The 27425-nt window shown below is 42.3% G+C and overlaps 1 protein-coding gene across 1 annotated transcript; it reads right to left on the minus strand.

Annotated features, from left to right (window-relative positions):
• Positions 1 to 1326: 1326 nt before the first annotated feature.
• LOC135462633 (pyruvate kinase PKM-like) lies at positions 1327 to 27425 on the minus strand. Its single transcript, XM_064739857.1, has 14 exons — positions 27367 to 27425; positions 25852 to 26019; positions 24719 to 24810; positions 23465 to 23584; positions 19342 to 19969; positions 18403 to 18507; positions 18049 to 18132; positions 17740 to 17882; positions 16070 to 16197; positions 13175 to 13325; positions 12198 to 12350; positions 11429 to 11595; positions 8338 to 8456; positions 1327 to 7557 (listed from the first exon to the last, which is right to left on the minus strand). Exons 2-14 carry the CDS (start codon positions 25997 to 25999, stop codon positions 7301 to 7303), a joined length of 2295 nt encoding a protein of 764 aa, XP_064595927.1. The 5' UTR covers positions 26000 to 26019; positions 27367 to 27425; the 3' UTR covers positions 1327 to 7300.

Genomic DNA, 27425 nt, shown 5'->3' on the forward strand with positions numbered 1-27425 from the left:
CGTTCAAAATACTCGTATATCAAGATTTCTTACTTAGGCGATCAGTGACTTTGAAAGCTACACCGGTGTATTTATTCATTCATTTTTTTTATTGGTGTTTTACGCCGTGCTTAAGAATATTTCTCTAATACGACGACGGCCAGCATTATGGAGGGAGGAACCGGACAGACCCTTGGGCAAACCACACTATAAGACAACGGGAAAATATCAAATTCACAAAGATTGTTCATTGTTTGAACGTTTTCCATTTCTGAGCGAAAATGCAGTCAATCAAACAATAGAGTCAATCAAATGGATTCAGAGAGTCTGTTGCATGATATAAGAGAAACAAACTGCATGCTTCTACAAGACAATCGTCTGTTCTGACTGACCTCAAGCGAGAAGCTTTGTCCAGCCATGTCTGTTAATATGGCTATTGTTTTAACATTTTTTCCTTCCAGAACAAAATTGACATACAAACTGTAACAGTTAGGTCCCATTTCTCCTACATATGGTAAGCTTTTATTACCGTGTTTTAAATATCTGTCCATTGTGGTGTAGTATTCTAAGACTTATATAGTGAACCTCTATCGCTCTGCTAATGACTTGTCCACACGGCTCTCCTACATTTACATGGTGGGAATGGCCATACAAAACATGACTGATGATTTGTGTTTATTTATCTGATTGTTTTACGCCAAGACTCAATGATATTTCACTTATACGAGGGCCACCAGCATTATGGTGGGTGGAGGGAGGCCCATGGCCATCAGGAAGACCCCTGCATGCAAAACCTTCCCACCTACGAACGGAAGGGAAGCCAGTATGAGCTGGATTTGAACTCCCGCCGACGGCATTAGTGGAGCTCCTGTACTTATGCGTTACGCTGTTGATCTCTAAGGTTGATTCACTAGTTTGCTTATCTGGCGCCATACTCCTGAAGTTTTCTTCACTTTGTATGCGATGGTGGTCATTTTCATGGGTGGTGGAAAGCAGAGAATCAGAGGTAAACCACCGATCTTTTGCAAGATTCTGAAGAACTTTCCCGCATCTGACGCCCAAGGAAAGTAAGACTATGCCACTTGAGTATCAAGAATTGGCATGACCGGCGGGTGCATGGTCAACTTTCACACAGTTTCACAAAACTTTGGTAATTTATTTTTTTATAAATTTTTCTCGTTATTAACTTAACCTTTTGGCTTGTTTACCCAGACATTATCACCCCTCCCCTTTAAAAAACCTCAAATTATATTTAAGAGTTTACCCTGACTGACTCAGATGTTTATCATGCATCTAGCCTTTGTCCATGCTCAATGGGGTGGCGTGTTGAAAATTCAACCAATGGAATGGTTTTCTTCATACATATTTTATTATCAAAGCACTTTTTATGCATACAGAGTATAATAGTAAGTTTAGATGTGCAGTTCGACAAGGTTCTGGCTGTAAGCACGATAAGACATTTGTTCATGTTATGATCTCATATTAGAAGCTTCAGTCTTGAGATCGGAACTAAAGAAATGCAGGTCTTGTAACAGGCTTGTGTAACAGGCTTCTGTTACAATTTAGGGATTCACCCACACGATAATGATAAGACAGAACAAAAGAGTAGTGCACAACACAGTCCACCAAAAACATGGCATGCAATAATAAAAAAAGAAAACAATAAAAAAGGTGGAAAAAACAAGCAAGAAATGACAGAGTAAGACTATCAAGCAAAACAGTTTCCTACCCCTTGGGTAAAAACAGCAAACCGTAATCAGTTACCTGGTCAACCTCATGGAATTATCAGTACTTACTATTTTTGATCCTTATTTTATTTAATGTGTTAACAGTACATATAGGCGTAATAATATGCAGTTTTAAACCCACGCCCTATACAAACTTTGAGCACGTTCATAAAATTTTTAAAAAAGTATCTTTACTACAAACTTAAACAAAGCAAAGCCAAGAAGGAAAAAATCTTTGTTCAACGATGTGGAACGCATTAGATCTTTAAAACCACTGAGCTAACATGTTCTGTTCAGGATCATATTATATAGATCTTTAAAACCACTGAGCTAACATGTTCTGTTCAGGATCATATTATATAGATCTTTAAAACCACTGAGATAACATGTTCTGTTCAGGATCATATTATAAGTCTCAATCAGCAAAAATTCTTGTCCGCTAAGAAAAAATATAATTCAAAGGTAAATGTTTTACAGCAAAACAGGCTAATTCCTAATTAACATATTTTTTAACCTAATTTTGTTTCATTTAAAAAAAAAATGATGTTGATAAATCAATAAACCAGAGACTAATAATAAGACATTTACTTCAGGACTTTGTACAAATAATAAGCAACATTGATATGAGAGTTTTGTAAGACAATTTACCGCTGCACATCAGTAATAATACATGCATATTACATAAATTTGACTACTGCAAAACAAAAATCAGTAATTCCTCATTTACCTTAGATGTTTGTTACTTAAGCTTAAGCTTTGTTTGTTAACAAATAACTGTAATTCTTCACCCTTTTCGCATGCTTGCCCGGTCGAGGGGGCCTTTGCGTCACAGTTGGTTAGCGCCCGGTGTTAATTCAAGCAATTTCTGAGGACAACATTCTATGTTGATAAAATGAGGAATTTTATCTGAGGAATTAGGCTACTGTATTAGCCACAATTTGTATATATAAATAAGACTTCCTGGTCTACGAGACAAATTACATTGACCGTTTCTGACATAAATCAGAGACGTTTGTCAGACGATTTACTGGGGGATATTACCATCAACAGTTGTTACATAAATCAGAGACGTTTGTCAGACGAATTACTGGGGGATATTACCATCAACAGTTGTTGCATAAATCAGAGACGTTTGTCAGACGAATTACTCGGGGACATTACCATCAACAGTTGCTACATAAATCAGAGACGTTTGTCAGACGAATTACTGGGGGATATTACCATCAACAGTTGTTGCATTCGTCAGACGAATTACTGAAATTAGCATTAACACTTGATACATAAAATTAGAGAAGTTTGTCAGACGAATTACTGGGGGATATTAGTATTAACACTTGATACATAAATCAGAGACGTTTGTCAGACGAATTACTGATATTAGCATTAACACTTGATACATAAAATTAGAGAAGTTTGTCAGACAAATTACCGGGGGATATTAGCATTAACACTTGATACATAAATCAGAAACGTTTGTCAGACGAATTACTGGGATATATTACCATCAACAGTTGCTACATAAATCAGAGACGTTTGTCATACGAATTATTGTGGAATATTAGCGATAACAATTGATACATAAATCCGAAATTTTTGTGAGATGAATTACTGGGGTATATTAGCGTTAACATTTGATACATAAATCAGAGACGTTTGTCAAACGAATTACACTGGAATATTAGCATTAAGAGTTGTTACATAAATCTTAAATTTTTGTGAGATGAATTACAGAGGAATATTAGCATTAACATTTGATACAGAAATGAGAGACGTTTGTCAGACGAACTTCACTGGGATATTAGCGTTAACATTTGATACATAAATGAGAGACGTTTGTCAGACGAATTACACTGTACTATTAGAGCTAACATTTGATACATAAATGAGAGACGTTTGTCAGACGAACTACACTGGAATATTAGAGTTAACATTTGATACATAAATGAGAGACGTTTGTCATACAAACAGTCATGTGTAACACCTGTGTGGGAGTCAAACTTCACAATTAACAACAGTGTGGGAGTAAAACTTCACAATTAACACCTATTTCGGAGTCAAACTTCACAATTAGCACCAGTTTGGGAGTCAAACTTAACAATTAACAGTTAAGGAGTCATGAGAAAAATAGCTGGAAAATCTCCACTCTCACTGCCATTTAAATTGAGCCGCAGCCAAGTAAATCAAATGTTTTAGAACACAGACATACAAATAACATATTTTACGGCCAGACCACTGACCTTAATTTGCTTTCAGACGAGAACAAGGCAGTTGCTAGATATTCACATCCTGGACTGGTTTGCATCTCAAAGTGGTCTGAGGAAACATCAATTTTAGTTCGTGTTTTACTGGCAAGCTCACACTCAAAATCTAACAATGGAATAAAAATAAAATTTAAAATCAACCTTTTCATTTTGTCCCATCTTCATATATATATTTTTTTATGATTTTCAAATCACATAAACACTTTTATCATGAACAATTTCTGGGAGAGCTCACATTTCTCACAAAGTAGATGATTTTTCAGTATTATTTTTTTTAAAGCCCTTCTCGGACCGTGAATGGCTCTGCTCATAGAACAAAAATTTTAACTGACTAAAGTGACAATGTCATTAGTACCATGTAGAATCGATGTAGATTGCCATTCAACTATTACCACTTGACCATGTGATTTTACAAGGGCAATAATTTTACATATTACAATAACAATCATAAAGAATATTTCCTGATTACGTTACAAGTTTTCATGTAATTGTCCTAAAGTTTGAGGTTACTTAATGAAAGACGTAACCTTACATTTCGATTTATGTTTCATATATCAATGATAATATTAACATACACAAAAAATGCAAGTGTTTCAAGAAGACATCCCATGCAAAATGAACTGCTATGTCTCCTGCCTTTTTTCTAACATACTACGAACATCTTTACTCGTTCATAGCACAATCATTGGCCCACCTTGTTACAATGGGGACCTGTCAAACACCAGCCACCTGGACCTTGACGTAAAATGTTCCTTTCTCAGCTCATCATTATGACGTCACATTAAAGACCGCGCGACCTTACAAAATAAACCGATACATTGTAACGTTGAAGACGTTTAGCTACAATCGATTTTTGTCGTAACGAAGCCCTTCTTCACGCCTTCCACTTGCCGAGTGTCTACAACCCCAGGAATGTCTGTTGTATATACACGTCTTGATTCTTTCACCTCGATTGTCTTTACATAGAAAAAGACTAGTCAGAAAACAGGGTACTCGGTGTGAAGAAATTGCTTGGGTGCTGACTGAGCAAAGCAAGCACAGGTATGAAAAACAGGAGACTACTTCTGACATCACTTTGTTTTGCCATGTTATTGCACCTCTAAGCTAAATCCAGAACATTTTCTTGAAAATGTTTGCTTAAAAAAAAAGACATGAGTTGTACTCCTACCAAACAGACAAAAATCTCAGGTCTCTGAGGTTGTTTTCAAAAACATTTTTGGTTGAAATCAAATTGTAATGCTCAATGCAGTGAGCAATTTACCATCCAAGGGTTTTCATATTGTTCCAGATACCTCTCATGACATCAAAGGGAAACAAAATTTTAATCAAATTTTAAATTTTTACTTAACGCTGGCTGTGTGGACTCGGGTTTCTTGTCTGTGAAGAAAATGTGCAGAGAAGCTTTGCACAGTTAATTATTACTCCCTAGAGAACACTTTTACAAGTTACAGTAGACGTAGGCTATTGGGACAACCGTGGAAAGCTAGACACCAGCTAAAGGTGAACTAGAGGCAAGCTAGTGACTTGCCATGGTAGTACAAGAACGAATCCTGTATCTCTGTGTTCCCAGAAGAAATGGTGAACTATCCCCAAAAACATGGCGTCTGTCCGTCACACAAAGGACATATGGCTTTGCATAACGTGGTTCACATTTGCAAATGATATGTAATCGTCATATAGTACTTAAATTTGGAATAAAAAAGGAAATTGAGCATTCGCTTGTACTCTGGAAAAACAAAGCTCCTAGGTCGTTCTAAGAGTGTACAGTAATTCTCCGACAAAAGAATTCAGGTGATAAACCACGCTGTCAAATGATGCAAGACCTACCGTATTTCACCTCAAATTTCGTCCCATTCTGACTGATTCTAGGAGTTCACTGACCATAGACAAATGTTTTGAGGTTTGTTTGAAAGGTAGGATGACATCTGAACACGAAAATATAAAACTCAGCACCAAAAGTAATAATTTATGGTTCTATCTGCGTCAAAAGATCATTTTGGAGGATTTTTCAGGCCATATACATTGGTGAGTTCCTCTTGCAAACAAAACATTCCCATTCTTACAGTACTGGGCGCTCTTAGACCCCTTCCATTTTTTTTTTTTTTTATAATATGGAATGTTTTACTACACTCAATAAATACAGGTTTATTATACACTGTTATTATTCATTTTGCGTGTAGGGTTTTTATCAAGAACCTACAACCAGGAACCTCAACAGCAAGCCGGACAGATTTTGGCACTGGAAAACAGTGGAAAAAGAGAGTAAGCCTTTGTGGCAGCAGTGGAGATCCGAATTCAAAGATGTCGCTTACAGGTTATCAAGCAAATTTATTTCTTTGCTTGTTTTACCGGCCAACAAACGGTCAAAGATTCTCTATGGGCATAATAAATACTCACCAAAGTGTTAAAATGTGCAACATTAATTACATTTCCGTGTATGTAAATATCTGTCACATTTTTGTGTGTGTAGATATCTGTGTGACATTTTTGGGTGTAAATATATTTTTGTGTGTATATGTGTGACATTTGTGTGTGTGTAAATATCTGACATTTTTGTGCGTGTAAATATCTGACATTTTTGTGTGTATCTGTGACATTTTTGTGAGTGTAGATATCTGTGTGACATTTTTGTGTGTGTAAATATACGTGTCATATTTTTGGATGTCAGACTTATTGGTTAGGACAAACCCGCATGAAGCCATCTTACCATTATACGCATGTTAATTTCTGCCACATCCATGTACTTCATGTAGTAATGGTTGCCATGGTAGTAATGGTTGCCATGGTAGTAGTGGTTGCCATGGTAGTTATGTGTACGTAACACTACATGGCTGCATGCAAAGGTTCCTGTGTCAAAATGACATCATAATGTTCCAAAGGCACATGGAGACAAAACAATGATGTTTACCATCTTTGACTGTCCATACATACACGAGTGAACCTCAACTCGTAGAATGAATGTAAATCATGTAAAAATTCCAACACTATTATCAAAACCTTTACAGTAAATCTTTCACCCTACATAAACCTTTCACCTCTCAAAATTTTAAAGGAACACCTTTGAGTTTGACATTAATTTCACCTAGAAAGTTATCTACACTAAAGATTTAAGTCAAAGCTTGTCTGAGCCTGGCTATGAGGACACCAACCAGGGCCACTTTCATAGCTGTTTGTTTGTTAATCTTTCCTGACTTTTCTCGTAAACCGCTTGGCTTTCTGACACTACCAACTGAACATCATTTATGGCAAAGTGCGGCAAGAAATTTCAAATTCCGTGAAAGTGACCACAAGACTACCAACAAAAGAGCTCCATATGACAATGTCCAAAACTTCTCACAGAATGTCCGCGGATTGGACGCGGGCCATGGTAGAGGGCGCTTTCAGATGACGACTTGACATGAACGTCTGCTGTTCTATCTCCTCCATCAGGTTGATAACTCGCACTGTGTTCGTGGATCCCGCTCCCGCTGTCCACCCCGTAACCAAGATGATGACGTCATTGGGTTTGACATATCCGCGGTCTTTGGCAATCATGACAGCGCGTGTGATTCGGTGATCAATGTCTGTCATCCAATCAGGCGAGCGTGTAACTACAACAACAACAACAGGAATGTCATTTATGTGTGACGACAACAGAAACATGATTCTCCTATATACGTAAATGCATACAGGTGAGTGTGGATAGTAATATACTTCTTCTGACAACAGTTAATTTATCAACACACAACTACTGAATTAAGTTATCAATTAATTCCAATGAGTCTAATTATTACGCTTCTCAAAATTTCTATATAAACATATATGTTACCATGGTAACACATGGACAGACAGACAGGCAGACACATTGCTGGAAAGAGAAACACACAAGCAAACAGACAGACATGTCAAGGAACAAGTCAGCCTTTTGGACACGAAAGGAAAAGTGAACTGCTGCGTTTAATTATAGGAAAAAACTTCAATGGTTCTCCAAATGACAATTGTTTTGGTAAATTTTGAGTTGTCGTTTTGATTACTGTTTAATGCCGTACTCGAGAATTGTTCACTTCTACAATGCCATGGGATTAGTGTTATGGGCGAAGGAAAAATATACGTCAAATAATTACCTCAGAAAAGAACTTACATAATACAATCTCCCTCTATCACTGTACGTGTTTGCCATCAGAGGTCAAAAGTGGTAAACTTTCACACCTATCTCAGGAATTTGTGTTCAGAAAAAAGCCTCGCCAGAATCTTACCAAAAGCTGGTACATGCAGTCTACCCCCCCAGGCAATCCAGTTTCTGCCACCCATACAACTGACTACCATTGTGTAAGTAAAAACTTATGGTATTATGCAAGAGTCCAACAATAGAAAAAAAAAACAGGAATTACAATCATGGAAGACTGGGAACACTCCACGATGTAGGTGCAGTTGCCTAGCAACCTGACTGCTCCTCGTCACCGCGACGATAACACAGGGAGGCCTGTACTGAGCCAGGAGCGCCGCAGAGCTGGTCAAACAGAAATACAGGGGATATTTTAACAATGTTCACAAACATACATCACATGTTTTAAGGAATTTATATGTACAATTATTATCAAAATGATTTGTGTCAGTGATCATGCCAGCTTCATAGAACTGTGTAGATTATTTCCCTACACCCCATACTTCTTCCCTACACCCCATACTTCTCCCTGAACTGTGTAGATTATTTCCCTACACCCCATACTTCTTCCCTACACCCCATACTTCTCCCTGAACTGTGTAGATTATTTCCCTACACCCCATACTTCTTCCCTACACCCCATACTTCTTCCCTACACCCCATACTTCTTCCCTACACCCCATACTTCTCCCTGAACTGTGTAGATTATTTCCCTACACCCCATACTTCTCCCTGAACTGTGTAGATTATTTCCCTACACCCCATACTTCTCCCTGAACTGTGTAGATTATTTCCCTACACCCCATACTTCTCCCTGAACTGTGTAGATTATTTCCCTACACCCCATACTTCTCCCTGAACTGTGTAGATTATTTCCCTACACCCCATACTTCTTCCCTACACCCCATACTTCTCCCTGAACTGTGTAGATTATTTCCCTACACCCCATACTTCTTCCCTACACCCCATACTTCTTCCCTACACCCCATACTTCTCCCCTACACCCCATACTTCTTCCCTACACCCCATACTTCTTCCTTACACCCCATACTTCTTCCCTACACCCCATACTTCTTCCTTACACCCCATACTTCTTCTCTACACCCCATACTTCTTCCCTACACCCCATACTTCTCCCAAACTGTGCAGATTATTTTCCGTACACCCCATACTTCTCCCTGAACTGTGTAGATTATTTCCCTACACCCCATACTTCTTCCCTACACCCCATACTTCTCCCTGAAACCGTGTAGATTATTTCCCTACCCCCATACTTCTTCCCTACACCCCATACTTCTCCCTGAACTGTGTAGATTATTTCCCTACACCCCATACTTCTTCCTTACACCCCATACTTCTTCCCTACACCCCATACTTCTCCCAAACTGTGCAGATTATTTTCCGTACACCCCATACTTCTTCCGTACACCCCATACTTCTCCCAAAACTGTGTAGATTGTTTCCCTACGCCCCATACTTCTTCCTTACACCCCATACTTCTTCTCTACACCCCATACTTCTCTCAAACTGTGCAGATTATTTTCCTACACCCCATACTTCTTCCGTACACCCCATACTTCTTCCTTACACCCCATACTTCTTCTCTACACCCCATACTTCTCCCAAACTGTGTAGATTATTTTCCGTACACCCCATACTTCTTCCTTACACCCCATACTTCTTCTCTACACCCCATACTTCTCTCAAACTGTGCAGATTATTTTCCTACACCCCATACTTCTTCCGTACACCCCATACTTCTTCCTTACACCCCATACTTCTTCTCTACACCCCATACTTCTCCCAAACTGTGCAGATTATTTTCCTACACCCCATACTTCTTCCGTACACCCCATACTTCTTCTCTCCACCCCATACTTCTTCCCTACGCCCCATACTTCTCCCAAAACTGTGCAGATTATTTCCCTATAGACCACACTTCTTCCCTACACCCACTACTTCTCCAAAAACCATGTAGATTATTTCCCTACACCCCATACTTTTCCACTACACCCCATACTTCTTCCTTACACCCCATACTTCTTCCCTACACCCCATACTTCTCCCAAACTGTACAGATTATTTTCCTACACCCCTTCCTTCTTCCCTACACCCCATACTTCTTCCCTACACTCCATACTTCTCCAAAAACCGTGTAGATTGTTTCCCTACACCCCATACTTCTCCCCTACACCCCATACTTTTCCCCTACACCCCATACTTCTCCCAGAACTGTGCAGATTATTTCCTTACACCCCATACTTCTTCCCTACACCCCATACTTTTCCCCTACACCCCATACTTCTCCCAGAACTGTGCAGATTATTTCCTTACACCCCATACTTCTTCCCTACACCCCATACTTCTTCCTTACACTCCATACTTTTCCCCTACACACCTACACCCCGTACTTCTACTTCTCCCCTATACCCCATACTTCTACTTCTCCCCTACACCCCATACTTCTACTTCTCCCCTACACCCCGCATTTTCCCCCTACACCCCATACTTCTACTTCTTCCCTACACCCCACACTTTTCCCCTACACCCCATACTTCTACTTCTCCCCTACACCCCATACTTTTACTCTACACCCCATACTTCTACTTCTCCCCTACACCTCATACTTTTCCCCTACACCCCATACTTCTACTTCTCCCTTACACCCCATACTTCTTCTTCTCCCCTACACCCCACACTTATCCCCTACACCTCATACTTCTACTTCTCCCCTACACCCCATACTTCTACTTCTCCCCTACACCTCATACTTCTACTTCTCCCCTACACCCCATACTTCTACTTCTCCCCTACACCCCACACTTATCCCCTACACCTCATACTTCTACTTCTCCCCTACACCCCATACTTCTACTTCTCCCCTACACCCCATGCTTCTCCCCTACACCCCATGCTTCTCCCCTACACCCCATGCTTCTCCTAGAATGTTTCAAAATACTGGTCATATTGGTGACTGAAACTCACGACCTTCCGCAGGTTGCTGTCAGACCTTCCCCACGTACAGCCCATAGCGATGAATGAAAAGGTTGAAGAATTAAGGATATATTCATTGTAACCTGCAATATACAACGCAGCAACCTGCGGATGGTCCTGGGAAGATCTGGCAGCAACCTGCGGATGGTGGTGGGTTTCCCCCGGGCTCTGCCCGGTTTCCTCCCATCATAATGCTGGCCGCCGTCGTAGAGCTGAAATATTCTTGAGTATGGCGTAAAACACCAATAAAGTAAATAAATAAATCTAACAAGGGATTATGTGAGGGAAGACAAGATCTACTGAAGATGATGAGATATACTGACCGTCCAGTAGATGTGATAACAAATATGGCTGTGGCCTGACATCTGAATGCGGCCTCCACTGCGGCCACAGCAGTGGTGTGGGTGCTTCCGGTCGGGCCCGTGATCTCCTCCCGGAGTTCTCGGAACACTTTCTCATGGAACACCGTCGACTCCGCTTCTCTACAAATCTGAGAACAGTACAGTTTGCTTCTTAGTTTACATGCAGTCTGCCCTACCCCTGAGTATTTGTTATTTATAGACATATTGACTTAAACTTTGGTCCGGATAAAATTATACCATGTACATGTCTACCAATAAACTTTTGTTAAAACATTAAAGATACAGTGCCAGACTTCATGCTATACTGTAACTACTCAACCTTTTCGCATTCTGAAAGCATAATTCTGTGCAGACTGACAAAATTATACTTTTTTGTGAAGTCCTAAAATGGCTCAACCAAGTTTTGCCTCCAAAATCAAATCAAAAATTGCACTGAAAGTTGCTTTTTGATGTGTGAAAAGGTTGAGGAATTTTAGTAGTCACATTAAAGATGTGCTGAACTAAAGTGGAAACACTTACAGGTATAACATTACCTCCACAACTCTTCATCATATATTTATATATATATGTAAATATATATTATTAATATTTATATATTAGTCTTTTATCCTTTCACTGGATGTTAGAAATGACCTCCACCAGCATCTTGTGTTAGATGTTTCACTCGATAGTCTTGCTGTCATTTGCACGTAGTTTCCACTTTGGTCAGAATGTCTATACTTGACCTTACACTTAATATAGTTTTGACAGTTTTGATTGGATGCTTCCCCATGGCTGTCTCTTTCCCCAGCATCACACAGTCCGCACCATCGAGGACAGCGTTTGCCACATCTGCAACTTCAGCGCGTGTCGGGCGAGGGTTCCTCGTCATGCTGTCCAACATCTGCGATAAATACATGAGAAAAGTTCCCTCAGATAAAACACATGTGAGAATGGTTTGAACGCAAATAAAAAGCATGCAATAATGTTTCTTTATATAAAAGTGAAATGAATAACATGAATTTGGGAAGAATTTTTGGTGAAACAAAATATATGAGTATAGTTCACAGAGACATAAAATACATCTGAGAATAGCTCTCAGGGACATAAAATACATCCAAGAATAGTTCTCAGGGAAATAAATTACATCTGAGAACAGTTCTCAGGGCCATAAAATACATCCGAGAATAGTTCTCAGAGACATAAATACATCCGCGAATAGTTCTAAGGGAAATAAATTACATCCAAGAATAGTTCTCAGAGACATAAAATACATCCGAGAATAGTTCTCAGAGACATAAAATACATCCAAGAATAGTTCTCAGGGACATGAAATACATCTGAGAACAGTTCTCAGAGACATAAATACATCCGAGAATAGTTCTCAGAGACATAAAATACATCTGAGAACAGTTCTCAGGGCCATAAAATACACACGAGAACAGTTCTCAGAGACATAAACTACATATGAAATTAATTCTTAGCGAAATAAAATGAATGCAAGAATGGGTCTCAGAAGTACAAGTACATGCTAGTCCTGCTGGTATGAGAATAGACCTCATGGAAATAAGATAAATTTGAGAATAGTCTTCAGAGAAATAAACTATATGTTAGAATAGTTCTCTGAGAAATAAAACACACATGAACACATTTCTCAGACAAGTTTGATTTGATTGGCCCTTTACTCAAGAATATTTCACTCTTATGATGCCTGTCTCAGACAATTACCTGTGTCGCAATGATAGCTGGTTTCCCTGCCTTATTACATTTGCCGATCATCATTTTCTGAGCGAGGAAGACTTTTTCCGGGGAGATGTCGATGCCTAGGTTACCCCTAGCAACCATAATTCCGTCAGAGTGTTTTAGTATGTCATCAAACCTAAAACATACAGGTGGACACATTTTAATAACACATCTTCATTTTTTTTTTTTTTTTTTTGCATCATTTTATAAAGTACATGTACAAAATTTACTGGAAAATTTTAGTCTTGGTAGCGAGGCTACCATAGTGCTTGTCTGCAGGAGAAACATGGATGAAACTCCTCAGCTCAATACACAACGTACTTAAACATTCACCTTGACAAGGATTCTAATAGCACAAAAGAGACATCAAGGTCATGAGTTTTGTGATTCACAGTAATTAACACACACACAGGGCCCCAATAATGGAACATCCCACATGTGTCATTGTGCTTCACATGTATACAAAACAAGAACTGGACAATGTATGCAGTGCTTTATGAGATACAATCTCTATCTTGGACACTGTTGCTTGATGTATGATATTTATAGCTATGCCTGTACTTCACGACTTAAAGCCACAGCTTACCCAGATTACCTGACAACTCTTGCTAGCTTTATCTGCCTACAAAAACTACCTTTCCTGACAACACCCTATAGTTTCCATAGCCTACCTCCGTACACCCTTGTAGTTTCCATAGCTTACCTCCCTATGCCCTTGTAGTTTCCATAGCTTACCTCCCTATGCCCTTGTAGTCTCCATAGCTTACCTCCATACACCGTCGTAGTTTCCATAGCTTACCTCCATACACCCTCGTAGTTTCCATAGCTTATCCATAGCTTACCTCCACACACCCTCGTAGTTTCCATAGCTTACCTCCATACACCCTTGTAGTTTCCATAGCTTATCCATAGCTTACCTCCATACACCCTCATAGTTTCCATAGCTTACCTCCATACACCGTCATAGTTTCCATTGCCTATCCATAGCTTACCTCCATACACCCTCGTAGTTTCCATAGCTTACCTCCATACACCCTTGTAGTTTCCATAGCTTATCCATAGCTTACCTCCATACACCGTCGTAGTTTCCATAGCTTATCCATAGCTTTCCTCCATACACCCTCGTAGTTTCCATAGCTTACCTCCATACACCCTTGTAGTTTCCATAGCTTATCCATAGCTTACCTCCATACACCGTCGTAGTTTCCATAGCTTATCCATAGCTTACTTCCGTACACCCTCGTAGTTTCCATAGCTTACCTCCATACACCCTCATAGTTTCCATAGCTTACCTCCCTATGCCCTTGTAGTTTCCATAGCTTACCTCCCTATGCCCTTGTAGTCTCCATAGCTTACTTCCGTACACCCTCGTAGTTTCCATAGCTTATCCATAGCTTACCTCCATACACCGTCGTAGTTTCCATAACTTATCCATAGCTTACCTCCGTACACCCTCATAGTTTCCATAGCTTACCTTCATACACCCTCGTAGTTTCCACAGCTTATCCATAGCTTACCTCCATACACCGTCGTAATTTCCATAGCTTATCCATAGCTTACCTCCATACACCCTCGTAGTTTCCATAGCTTACCTCCCTATGCCCTCGTAGTTTCCAAAGCTTACCTCCCTATGCCCTTGTAGTCTCCATAGCTTACCTCCGTACACCCTCGTAGTTTCCATAGCTTATCCATAGCTTACCTCCATACACCCTCATAGTTTCCATAGCTTATCCATAGCTTACCTCCATACACCCTCGTAGTTTCCATAGCTTACCTCCCTATGCCCTCGTAGTTTCCATAGCTTACCTCCATACACCCTCGTAGTTTCCCTAGCTTATCCATAGCTTACCTCCATACACCCTCATAGTTTCCATAGCTTACCCATAGCTTACAACCGTACACCCTCGTAGTTTTCATAGCTTACCTCCGTACACCCTCGTAGTTTCCATAGCTTACCTCCGTACACCCTCGTAGTTTCCACAGCTTATCCATAGCTTACCTCCATACACCCTCATAGTTTCCATAGCTTACCCATAGCTTACAACCGTACACCCTCGTAGTTTTCATAGCTTACCTCCGTACACCCTCGTAGTTTCCATAGCTTACCTCCGTACACCCTCGTAGTTTCCATAGCTTACCTCCGTACACCCTCGTAGTTTCCATAGCTTACCTCCGTACACCCTCGTAGTTTCCTTTCTTATCCATAGCTTACCTCCATACCCCTCGTAGTTTCCATAGCTTACCAATAGCCTACCACCGTACACCCTCGTAGTTTCCATGATAGCTTACCTCCGTATGCCCTCGTAGTTTCCATAGCTTACCCATAGCTTACCAATAGCTTACCACCGTACACCCTTGTAGTTTCCATAGCTTACCTCCCTATGCCCTTGTAGTTTCCATAGCTTATCCATAGCTTACCAATAGCTTACCACTGTACACCCTCGTAGTTTCCATGATAGCTTACCTCCGTACACCCTCGTAGTTTCCATAGCTTACCCATAGCTTACCAATAGCTTACCACCGTACACCCTCGTAGTTTCCATAGCTTACCTCCCTATGCCCTTGTAGTTGCCATAGCTTATCCATAGCTTACCAATAGCTTATCACTGTACACCCTCGTAGTTTCCATGATAGCTTACCTCCGTACACCCTCGTAGTTTCCATAGCTTACCAATAGCTTACCACTGTACACCCTCGTAGTTTCCATGATAGCTTACCTCCGTACACCCTCGTAGTTTCCATAGCTTACCTCCGTACACCCTCGTAGTTTCCATGATAGCTTACCTCCGTACACCCTCGTAGTTTCCATAGCTTACCTCCGTACACCCTCGTAGTTTCCATAGGTTACCTCCGTACACCCTCGTAGTTTCCATAGCTTACCTCCGTACACCCTCGTAGTTTTCAATCTTGGCAATCACCTTGACATTCTGTCCCTTTGCACCGAGACGTTCGCGAATCTCGTCTATTTCCGTGGCACTCCAGATGTATGAAGCAAAGATGATGTCAATCTGCAGATACAAGTCCAGGAATTGTCTTAATCATTTTTAAATTTGTTTTTTTACATTATGGAGGGGGGCGGGGAAGGCTTCGTGGCCGAGCGGGTCAGCACACCAGAACAGTGACCCACTAACCTCTCACCAATGTGGTTGCTCTGAGTTTAAGTCCAGATCATGCTGGGTTCCTTTCCAGCCATACGTGAAAAGGTCTGTCAGCATCCTGTGGATTGTCATGGGCAAATCCTGTTTTCCTTCCACCATGATGCTTGTTGCTTTCCTATTTAGTAAAACATTCTTGAGAATGACGTAAAACACCAATCAAATAAATGAAATAATTAGAAATACATCATGGCAATTAACTTCAATCTGCCAATAACCACTGCCTTACCTGACAACTTGATCTGCCTATACCAAGTAGTTTTGAAGAAAATTTTGTTGAAGAAAATTCATTATGATTAATCCTAATGTGAGAAAAAAATTATTCGTGTTTTCGCAGCGTCTCTATTATGGGGGCAATCATAGCTGGTGTCACCAAGGCCCTAAAACCTACACATTCCCTGGCCAGGTATTATTTCATACACGAACATCTCCACTAACTAATCATCTCTAAAATAACTATTACAACCTGAACACAAAACCATCACCTGCAATGTTCTTAATAAACACAGCCATTCTGCACAAACAGATAAATCTTTAAATTGAGTTTAAAGGAAGCTTGTCTGAAAAATAGTCATCAAATAATAGCATATTTGTATTGGCACTATGCCAAAAAATGTAACCTGTTCATTGCCTACCAAACCTTGTCATTATGACCAGTAACCACACTCCACTCTGGTCATACAGGGGGAGGTGTGTCAGCCACCTGCGCATGGTCATGGGATTCCCCTGGGTTGTCCGGTTTCCTCCCACCATAATGCTGACCTCCGTCACATAAGTGAAATAGTCTTGAGTATTGTGTAAAACACCAATCAAATAAATAAATAATATCAAAACCATACCATTGATTCTCTCTATCTCTCTCTCTCTCTGTCTTGCAAAAAAAAAACTTTCCTCCATACTTCCTCCAAAAAAGATAACAGGTGAGCAGGTAGTGGTGCCTGTCTTTCAATCGCTGGGACACAAAAGGCACAGGATTCAAAACCAGACTTGGAAAGGGAATTTGCAAATTTTCACCACTTTTTGTGGGGCCTTGGTGACAATTAACGGTCGCAAGTGTTTGTATGAACGTTTCCCAAGTTTAAAGATCACCTGTCTTCACCTGGAGTCTTTATGTCTCTAAGCAACACGTGGGAAAATTCGTCAGTATAAAACTTGCCAGAGGTTGCTGGTTTTAGCCCTGGACACCCCAGTAATAGGGCCGCTTGGCCACAATTGCCTAAGTGAACAACTCAGGAGTATGATGATAAACAACAAAGAAATAAACAAATATATGTATAACATATACCTGTTTTTTAGGTGGTCTATATTATGCTAATGATTTCTTTTCAAAATTCTTATTGTATGAAGAGCAGCAATTTGATGCCGGCTTTAGACTTTCTCTTTTCGTTGACTTACATTGTGATCCAAAACAAACTTAATATCTTTCTTGTCTTTTCTGGTCAGCTCTGGCTTGCCTGGTAACACACCGGGGATGTTACAGTAATGTCTGCTTCCTATAATCCCTTCATCATCAACCTCACAGATAATAAAGTCTGAACCTGTAACAACAATAACATGCACAATCTCAGCTCTGGTTTCCATGGTAACACACCGGGGATGTTACAGTAATGTCTGCTTCCTATAATCCCTTCATCATCAACCTCACAGATAATAAAGTCTGAACCTGTAACAACAATAACATGCACAATCTCAGCTCTGGCTTGCCTGGTAACACACCGGGGATGTTACAGTAATGTCTGCTTCCTATAATCCCTTCATCATCAACCTCACAGATGATAAAGTCTGAACCTGTAACAACAATAACATGCACAATCTCAGCTCTGGTTTCCATGGTAACACACCGGGGATGTTACAGTAATGTCTGCTTCCTATAATCCCTTCATCATCAACCTCACAGATGATAAAGTCTGAACCTGTAACAACAATAACATGCACAATCTCAGCTCTGGCTTGCCTGGTAACACACCGGGGATGTTACAGTAATGTCTGCTTCCTATAATCCCTTCATCATCAACCTCACAGATGATAAAGTCTGAACCTGTAACAACAATAACATGCACAATCTCAGCTCTGGTTTCCATGGTAACACACCGGGGATGTTACAGTAATGTCTGCTTCCTATAATCCCTTCATCATCAACCTCACAGATGATAAAGTCTGAACCTGTAACAACAATAACATGCACAATCTCAGCTCTGGTTTCCATGGTAACACACCAGGGATGTTACAGTAATGTCTATTTCCTATAATCCCCTCATCATCAACCTCACAGACGATAAAGTCTGAACCTGTAAGAACAACAACATGCACAATCTCAGCTCTGGTTTCCATGGTAACACACCAGGGATGTTTCAGTAATGTTACAGTGCTGTCAATCATTTCCTCATCGTTCACATCACATATACCTGTCTGAAGCTGTAATATAAACATTAAGAATCTTAGCTCTGGTTTCCATGGTTACACACTGAGGAAGTTACAGTAATGTTACAGTGTTGCCTATCACTTCCTCTCATACCCTCATTGTTCACCTCACATATAGCTGCCTGAAGCCGTAATATAAACATTAAGAATATCAGCTCTGGTTTCCATGGTAACAGACTGGAGAAGTTACAGCGTTGTCTATCACTACCTATCATACCCTCATTGTTCATCTCACATACAGCTGTCTAAAGCCGTAATATAAACATTAGCATCTTAGTTCTGGTTTCCAAACAAACCGTTTTTCAAGTTAACAAGCTGTCCACGACACGTAATTTTTCACATTATAAAACACATACATGTCTCCTGCACCAAGTAATTTTTATGAACATTTCTGAAACATTTTTGGGCTAAACCTTAAAATATCAAAATAAGTCTTCGAATTTAACACCTTCTTTTGGAGTTATATACTTTTTACAAGGAACATGATCTTTAGAGTCCAAGACAATGTGTACAGTCAGATAAACTTCTGAACAGAGTAGGAAAAAAAAATAACCTTTCAGTAGGAAAAAACATTACCTTTCTCCTTCACCACAAGTGAAGTAGTTCCATCTTCGATAAAAATGTGGCTTCCTATTTTGGTTTTCTCGATGAGCTCGATATGGTCCACAAACATGCAGTCCTGTGTCCCCTCATCCCGGAATGTCAGGTCATTGGTCAGTCGGATCATGTGACCCTTCTTCAGGTAAACTTCACTGCCCAGTTCCTGACAGACAAACACATACAATGTAGCCGTACAAACTACAGGTCTACACACAAACACACAGTCCTGTGTCCCCTCATCCCGGAATGTCAGGTCATTGGTCAGTCGGATCATGTGACCCTTCTTCAGGTAAACTTCACTGCCCAGTTCCTGACAGACAAACACATACAATGTAGACGTACAAACTACAGGTCTACACACAAACACACAGTCCTGTGTCCCCTCATCCCGGAATGTCAGGTCATTGGTCAGTCGGATCATGTGACCCTTCTTCAGGTAAACTTCACTGCCCAGTTCCTGACAGACAAACACATACAATGTAGACGTACAAACTACAGGTCTACACACAAACACACAGTCCTGTGTCCCCTCATCCCGGAATGTCAGGTCATTGGTCAGTCGGATCATGTGACCCTTCTTCAGGTAAACTTCACTGCCCAGTTCCTGACAGACAAACACATACAATGTAGACGTACAAACTACAGGTCTACACACAAACATGCAGTCCTGTGTCCCCTCATCCCGGAGCCTCAGGTCATTGGTCAGTCGGATCATGTGACCCTTCTTCAAGTAAACTTCACTGCCCAGTTCCTGACAGACAAACACATACAATGTAGACGTACAAACTACAGGTCTACACACGCACACACACTGATTTACAAGCACAAACACTGATTTATTTACGTATTTCACTGTTGATTAATGTCATTCTCAAGGAGTTTTTACTTATGTGATGCTGGTCTGTGTGTATGAACAGGAGAGAGACAAGGGGGAAAAGAAGGTGAGAGACCAGGCGAGGGACAAGGTGAGATGCAAGGCGTGAGACAAGGTGAGCTGCAAGGCAAGGGACAATGAGTGAGACAAGGTGACATCCAAGGTGTGAGACAAGGTGAGTTGTATGCGAGGGACAAGGCCAGAGACAAGGCGAGCTGCAAGGTGAGGGACAAGGCATGAGACAAGGCGAGCTGCAAGGTGAGGGACAAGCCGTGAGACAAGGCGAGCTGCAAGGTGAGGGACAAGCCGTGAGACAAGGCGAGCTGCAAGGTGAGGGACAAGGCGAGCGCAAGGTGAGGGAGAAGGCGAGCTGCAAGGTGAGGGACAAGCCATGAGACAAGGTGAGCTGCAAGGCGAGGGACAAAGCGTGAGACAAGGCGAGCTGCAAGGCGTGAGACAAGGCCAGATTCAAGGTGAGGGACAAGGCCAGAGACAAGGCGAGCTGCAAGGTGAGGGACAAGGCGTGAGACAAGGCGAGCTGCAAGGTGAGGGACAAGGCGAGCTGCAAGGTGAGGGACAAGGCGTGAGACAAGGCGAGCTGCAAGGCGAGGGACAAGGGGAGCTGCAAGGTGAGGGACAAGGCATGGGACAAGGCGAGCTGCAAGGCGAGGGACAAGGCGAGCTGCAAGGTGAGGGACAAGGTGCGAGACAAGGCGAGCTGCAAAGTGAGGGACAAGGCGTGAGACAAGGCGAGCTGCAAGGTGAGGGACAAGGCGAGCTGCAAGGTGAGGGACAAGGCGTGAGACAAGGCGAGCTGCAAGGCGAGGGACAAGGGGAGCTGCAAGGTGAGGGACAAGGCATGGGACAAGGCGAGCTGCAAGGCGAGGGACAAGGCGAGCTGCAAGGTGAGGGACAAGGTGCGAGACAAGGCGAGCTGCAAAGTGAGGGACAAGGCGTGAGACAAGGCGAGCTGCAAGGCGAGGGACAGGCCAGATTCAAGGTGAAGGACAAGGCGTGAGACAAGGCGAGCTGCAAGGTGAGGGACAAGGGGAGCTGCAAAGTGAGGGACAAGGCGAAGGACAAGGCTAGCTGCAAGGTGAGGGACAAGGCGTGAGACAAGGCCAGATTCAAGGTGAGGGACAAGCCGTGAGACAAGGCGAGCTGCAAGGTGAGGGACAAGGCGAGCTGCAAGGTGTGGAACAAGGCCAGTGACAAGGCGAGCTGCAAGGTGAGGGACAAGGTGTGAGACAAGGCCAGATGCAAGGCGAGGGACAAGGTGAGCTGCAAGGTGAGGGACAAGGCGAGCTGCAAGATGAGGGACAAGGCGTGAGACAAGGCGAGCTGCAAGGTGAGGGACAAGGCGTGAGACAAGGCGAGCTGCAAGGTGAGGGACAAGGCGAGCTGCAAGGTGAGGGACAAGGCGTGAGACAAGGCGAGCTGCAAGGCGAGGGACAAGGGGAGCTGCAAGGTGAGGGACAAGGCGTGAGACAAGGCGAGCTGCAAGGCGAGGGACAAGGCGAGCTGCAAGGTGAGGGACAAGGCGCGAGACAAGGCGAGCTGCAAAGTGAGGGACAAGGCGTGAGACAAGGCGAGCTGCAAGGCGAGGGACAAGCCGTGAGACAAGGCCAGTTTCAAGGCGAGGGACAAGGCGAGCTGCAAGCTGAGGGACAAGGCCAGAGACAAGGCGAGCTGCAAGGCGAGGGACAGGCCGTGAGACAAGGCCAGATTCAAGGCGAGGGACAAGGTGTGAGACAAGACGAGCTGCAATGTGAGGGACAAGGCGTGAGACAAGGTGAGCTGCAAGGTGAGGGACAAGGCGAGCTGCAAGCCGTGAGACAAGGCAAGATTCAAGGTGAGGGACAAGGTAAGGGACAAGGCGAGCTGCAAGGTGAGGGACAAGGCGAGCTGCAAGGTGAGGGACAAGGCGTGAGACAAGGCGAGCTGCAAGGTGAGGGACAGGCTGTGAGACAAGGCCAGATTCAAGGCGAGGGACAAGGTGTGAGACAAGACAAGCTGCAATGTGAGGGACAAGGCGTGAGACAAGGCGAGCTGCAAGGTGAGGGACAAGGCGTGAGACAAGGCCAGATTCAAGGCGAGGGACAAGGTGTGAGACAAGACGAGCTGCAATGTGAGGGACAAGGCGTGAGACAAGGCGAGCTGCAAGGTGAGGGACAAGGCGAGCTGCAAGGTGTGGAACAAGGCATGAGACAAGGCGAGCTGCAAGGTGATGGACAAGGCGAGCTGCAAGGTGAGGGACAAGGCGTGAGACAAGGCGAGCTGCAAGGTGAGGGACAAGGCGTGAGACAAGGCGAACTGCAAGGTGAGGGACAAGGCGTGAGACAAGGCAAGCTGCAAGGCGAGGGACAAGCCGTGAGACAAGGCCAGATTCAAGGCGAGGGACAAGGTGTGAGACAAGACGAGCTGCAAGGTGAGGGACAAGGCGTGAGACAAGGCGAGCTGCAAGGTGTGGGACAAGGCGAGCTGCAAGGCGTGAGACAAGGCGAACTGCAAGGTGAGGGACAAGGCATGAGACAAGGCAAGCTGCAAGGCGAGGGACAAGCCGTGAGACAAGGCCAGAATCAAGGTGAGGGACAAGGCTTGAGACAAGGCGAGCTGCAAGGTGAGGGACAAGGCCAGAGACAAGGCGAGCTGCAAGGCGAGGGACAAGCCGTGAGACAAGGCCAGATGCAAGGTGAGATACTCTTTAATAGCTGGTTTGTTAAGCCTGCAGGTGATGATTTGCAACAGAAGATTTGCAACAGAGACAAGGCGAGCTGCAAGGTGAGGGACAAGGCGTGAGACAAGGCAAGCTGCAAGGCCAGGGACAAGCCGTGAGACAAGGCCAGATGCACGGCGAGATACTCTTATATAGCTGGTTGATGATTTGCAACAGAAGATTTCTTGGTTTCTCAGATACCAAAACCAGCCTACTGAGCTTCGCCTGGTACACAATGGGTACAAGCCATTATCCAATGTGGTACAAAACACATAAGGCTAGGTCAACAATATCTGCCGCAAACAAGCAGTAGAGATGTAACGCCTGCTTAACCTGTTACAAAATGAACACAGACAAGCAGATTTAAGACATCAGCATGTAGCAAAATGAACACAGTAGAACATACAAAGTGTTCACCAAGTCACAACATTTCTTATATTTTTCAAAAGATATCTTAACAGGAGATGTCTATTAAATCCCCACTGTTAGGGGGTTATGATTCCTCTTACCACTTGGAGTTTTCCTAACCGTATCCCCGGCCCGGTGATGTCGACAGCAATGGCAATTTGACGCGGGGAGGACAAGAAAGTCGCCGCCTCCTTGATGTTCTTGATTACTAGAGCGTGGTACTGAAACAAACACAAATAAACAGACGTTAGCGGAGGACAGTGTTGACAGTGTTAGCGGAGGACAGTGTTGACAGTGTTAGCGGAGGACAGTGTTGACAGTGTTAGCGGAGGACAGTGTTGAAAGTGTTAGCGGAGGGTCATATCTTAAGATAATTAAATTTGGGTCAAGATTTGGTCCAACATTTAGTACACATAGGTGTATCGGTACAAACAGGTGTGCTGGTACACACAGCTATATTGACAAATACAGCTGTACTGTTATGTACAGGTGTACTGGTACATAGAGGTGTACTGTTATGTACAGGTGTATTGGTACACACAGGTATACTTGCCCATACAGGTGTACTGTTATGTACAAGTGTACTGCTCTGTACAGGTGGTGGTGGTACATACAGGTGTACTGGTACATACAGGTGTAATGGTACATACTGGCGTACTACTACATACAGGCATACAGGTACAAACAGGTGTGGTGGTACACTCAGGTGTACTGGTTCATACACTTGCACTGGTACATACAGGTGTACTGGTACATACAGGTGGACTGTTATGTACAGGTTTTACTATTATGTACAGGTGTGGTGGTACATACAGATGTACTGGTACACACAGGTGTGGTGGTCCATACAGGTGTGGTGGTACACACAAGTGTACTTTCACATACATGTGTACTGGCACATACAGGTGTACTGTTATGTTCAGGCATACTGGTACATACAGGTGGACGGTTATGTACAGATGTGCTGGTATATACAGGTGTGGTGGTACATTCTTCTGTATTGGTACATACAGGTGTACTTGTACATAGAGATGTACGGGTTCATACTGGTTTAGTGGTACATAAAGGCGTACTGTTTTGTACAGGCGTACTGTTGTGTTGAGGTGAACTGTTATGTAGAGGTGTGGTATGTACAAGTGTGGTGCATACAGGTGGACTGGTACACACAGGTTGACTGTTATGTACAGGTGTGGTAGTATATAAAGGTGTACTGTTATGTACAGGTGTGGTGGTGCACACAGGTATACTGGTACTCAGAGGTGTACTGTCACATACATGTACCTGTACCAGTGCAGGTACAGACAGCTGTACTGTTATGTGCAGGTATACATGTGTATGTAAGCCATCTTCCTCACCTCATAAGAACCATGAGCCAGGTTAAGTCTACAGATGTTCAAACCATTCTCCATCATTGTCCTCAGACATCTGACTGAATCGCACGCAGGACCTGCAAACACAAACACAGGTACAAACCAGCATTACACACCTTCGTCCTGCAGTTTTTTACTCTCCATTTTCTTCCTTCATTGGTGATTTTTCCTGCACCTTTTTTCCCATGATTCTCCTGTTTTCCTTTGCATAATTTCTCACACTTTGTTCTTTTCATTCACATTGCTGTATCGTTCACCACTAATGAATGTAATACAGCTGAATAAACCGTGGTTTTTATTAATAAAATATGAAGAAACTTGAAACTTGAGCCAGTGAGTTTACATATATATCAGTATGTGCCTAACCCTCTCCCAGTGCTGAGTTACTGTATCCAAGGGGAGACAGCTTTAGTTAGGAAAAATTGAGCTAGCCCATACCTGCAAAACAATTTATTTATTTATTTTATTTATTTGACTGGTGTTTTTCGCTACTTTTTATTAATAAATTTATTTTTATTAATAAAATATGAAGAAACTTGAAACTTGAGCCAGTGAGTTTACATATATCTCAGTATGTGCCTAACCCTCTCCCAGTGCTGAGTTACTGTATCCAAGGGGAGACAGCTTTAGTTAGGAAAAATCGAGCTAGCCCATACCTGCAAAACAATTTATTTATTTATTTTATTTATTTGACTGGTGTTTTTCGCTACTTTTTATTAATAAATTTATTTTTATTAATAAAATATGAAGAAACTTGAAACTTGAGCCAGTGAGTTTACATATATATCAGTATGTGCCTAACCCTCTCCCAGTGCTGAGTTACTGTATCCAAGGGGAGACAGCTTTAGTTAGGAAAAATCGAGCTAGCCCATACCTGCAAAACAATTTATTTATTTATTTTATTTATTTGACTGGTGTTTTTCGCTACATTCAAGAACATTTCACTTATACGACAGCGGCCAGCATTATGGTGGGAGGAAACCGCGCAGAGCCTGGGAAAACCCACGACCATCTGCAGGTTGCTGCCAGACCTTCCCACGTACAGCCTGCAAAACAGAATTCATTCTCCTGTAAAACCAAAAAAATGATGCTAGTATGGCCTAAAGGATAACCCATACCTATAGTGCAGACAATCCCCGACATTCTGTTAGTGTTGGGCTCTGTGTCAATGTCCAGATCACAGATGTGTTCCAGTGGTGTCACAGCCTTCTGGGGCATGCCCAAAGTTTCGCTGGTCAGCCCGAACTTTGACCTCACAACCGGCATCTTGGCTATAGACCCTTAAACTGTTAACAGAAAAACACAGGCACACATGTACATGGTCAATGACTAGGGCTTGGCTGGTCAGCCCGAACTTTGGCCTCACAACCGGTCTCTTGGCTAGAGACCCTTTACAAACTGTTAACAGAAGAACACAGGCACACATGTACATGTATATGGTCAATGACTAGGGCTTGGCTGGTCAGCCTGAACTTTGACCTCACAACAGCATCTTGGCTATAGACCCTTAACAACCTGTTAACAGAAGAACACAGGCACACATGTACATGGTAACTGACTAGGGCTTGGCTGGTCAGTCCGAACTTTGACCTCACAACCAGCATCTTGGCTACTGACCCTTAACAAACTGTTAACAGAAGAAAACAGATAAATGACCATATTTGAATGATAGTGAAGGCTCTACACTTATCTTTGAAAGAGGTTGCAGCATTTATTGGGAAGATAAACTGATATCCTACAGGAATGTTAGTATGCATGTCAATAGGCTTCTGTTTAAAATGCTTAACATGCAGTACACACATCCCCTTGCCCCCCTGGACCCCTACCCCAAAATCCCACCCCCAGGGTCCCACACCCCTTCTTCATTTTGAGAGCTCTCAGGCCGTAATCTAAGAACTGCTGTGCACATACATGTACATTTTTTCACCCCAGAGTACACTCTGTGAGGTCAAAGACAATTTGGGGTCAATATCTGTATTAAAAGCCACTATTTTGATCAACACTTGGAAGAACATCCTACATGGTCGTAGAACTCCTGTATCAGTCTAAACATTTAGCCCAGGACTAATTAGAATCTACTTTAACATGCAAATTAACTTAACTGAACTTTTTAGATTTCATGAAAAATACATTTAACAAAGTGCACTTTTCTGTAGGCCTAGCTATGCGAATTTCTTATACAGAGAGAGAGTTTAAGTGAAAAACATTCGACTTTCTATTTAAAATGAAAAATATTTAAAAAAAAATATTTTTTTTTGGTTAAATTACAGCGTAAAAGTTAAACTGGGACATCCATAGATTTGAACTTATAATAGGCCTACTGATAGACCTAGACCAGGTCATCTAGTACCTACAGGACGAAATTCTATATTATCGATTATAAACTTATTATTGTCGCTTAAAAACTGTCACAATTATCTCATTACTAGCCCATATCCATCCATGTCAAGGTTGGTTAACAAACACCTGACATCACCAATCCTAAAAGCACGAAAACTGGACACCTAGTAATGCTAAATGAGTATAAAACGCTGAAACTGTGCAATTATATTCTTGTTCACTTAGGTAACATTTCATGATACACGCTACGCTTCGAAAGTCTAAAGGAGGTTGTCCATGATGTCCCAATTTACCAGCAGACAATTACGTCATGCAGCATACGATGCTGCCAAACTTCGGTATCGGCTCTTCC

The sequence above is a fragment of the Liolophura sinensis genome, chromosome 2 (genome assembly GCF_032854445.1).
Source record: "Liolophura sinensis isolate JHLJ2023 chromosome 2, CUHK_Ljap_v2, whole genome shotgun sequence".
Taxonomy (NCBI): domain Eukaryota; kingdom Metazoa; phylum Mollusca; class Polyplacophora; order Chitonida; family Chitonidae; genus Liolophura; species Liolophura sinensis.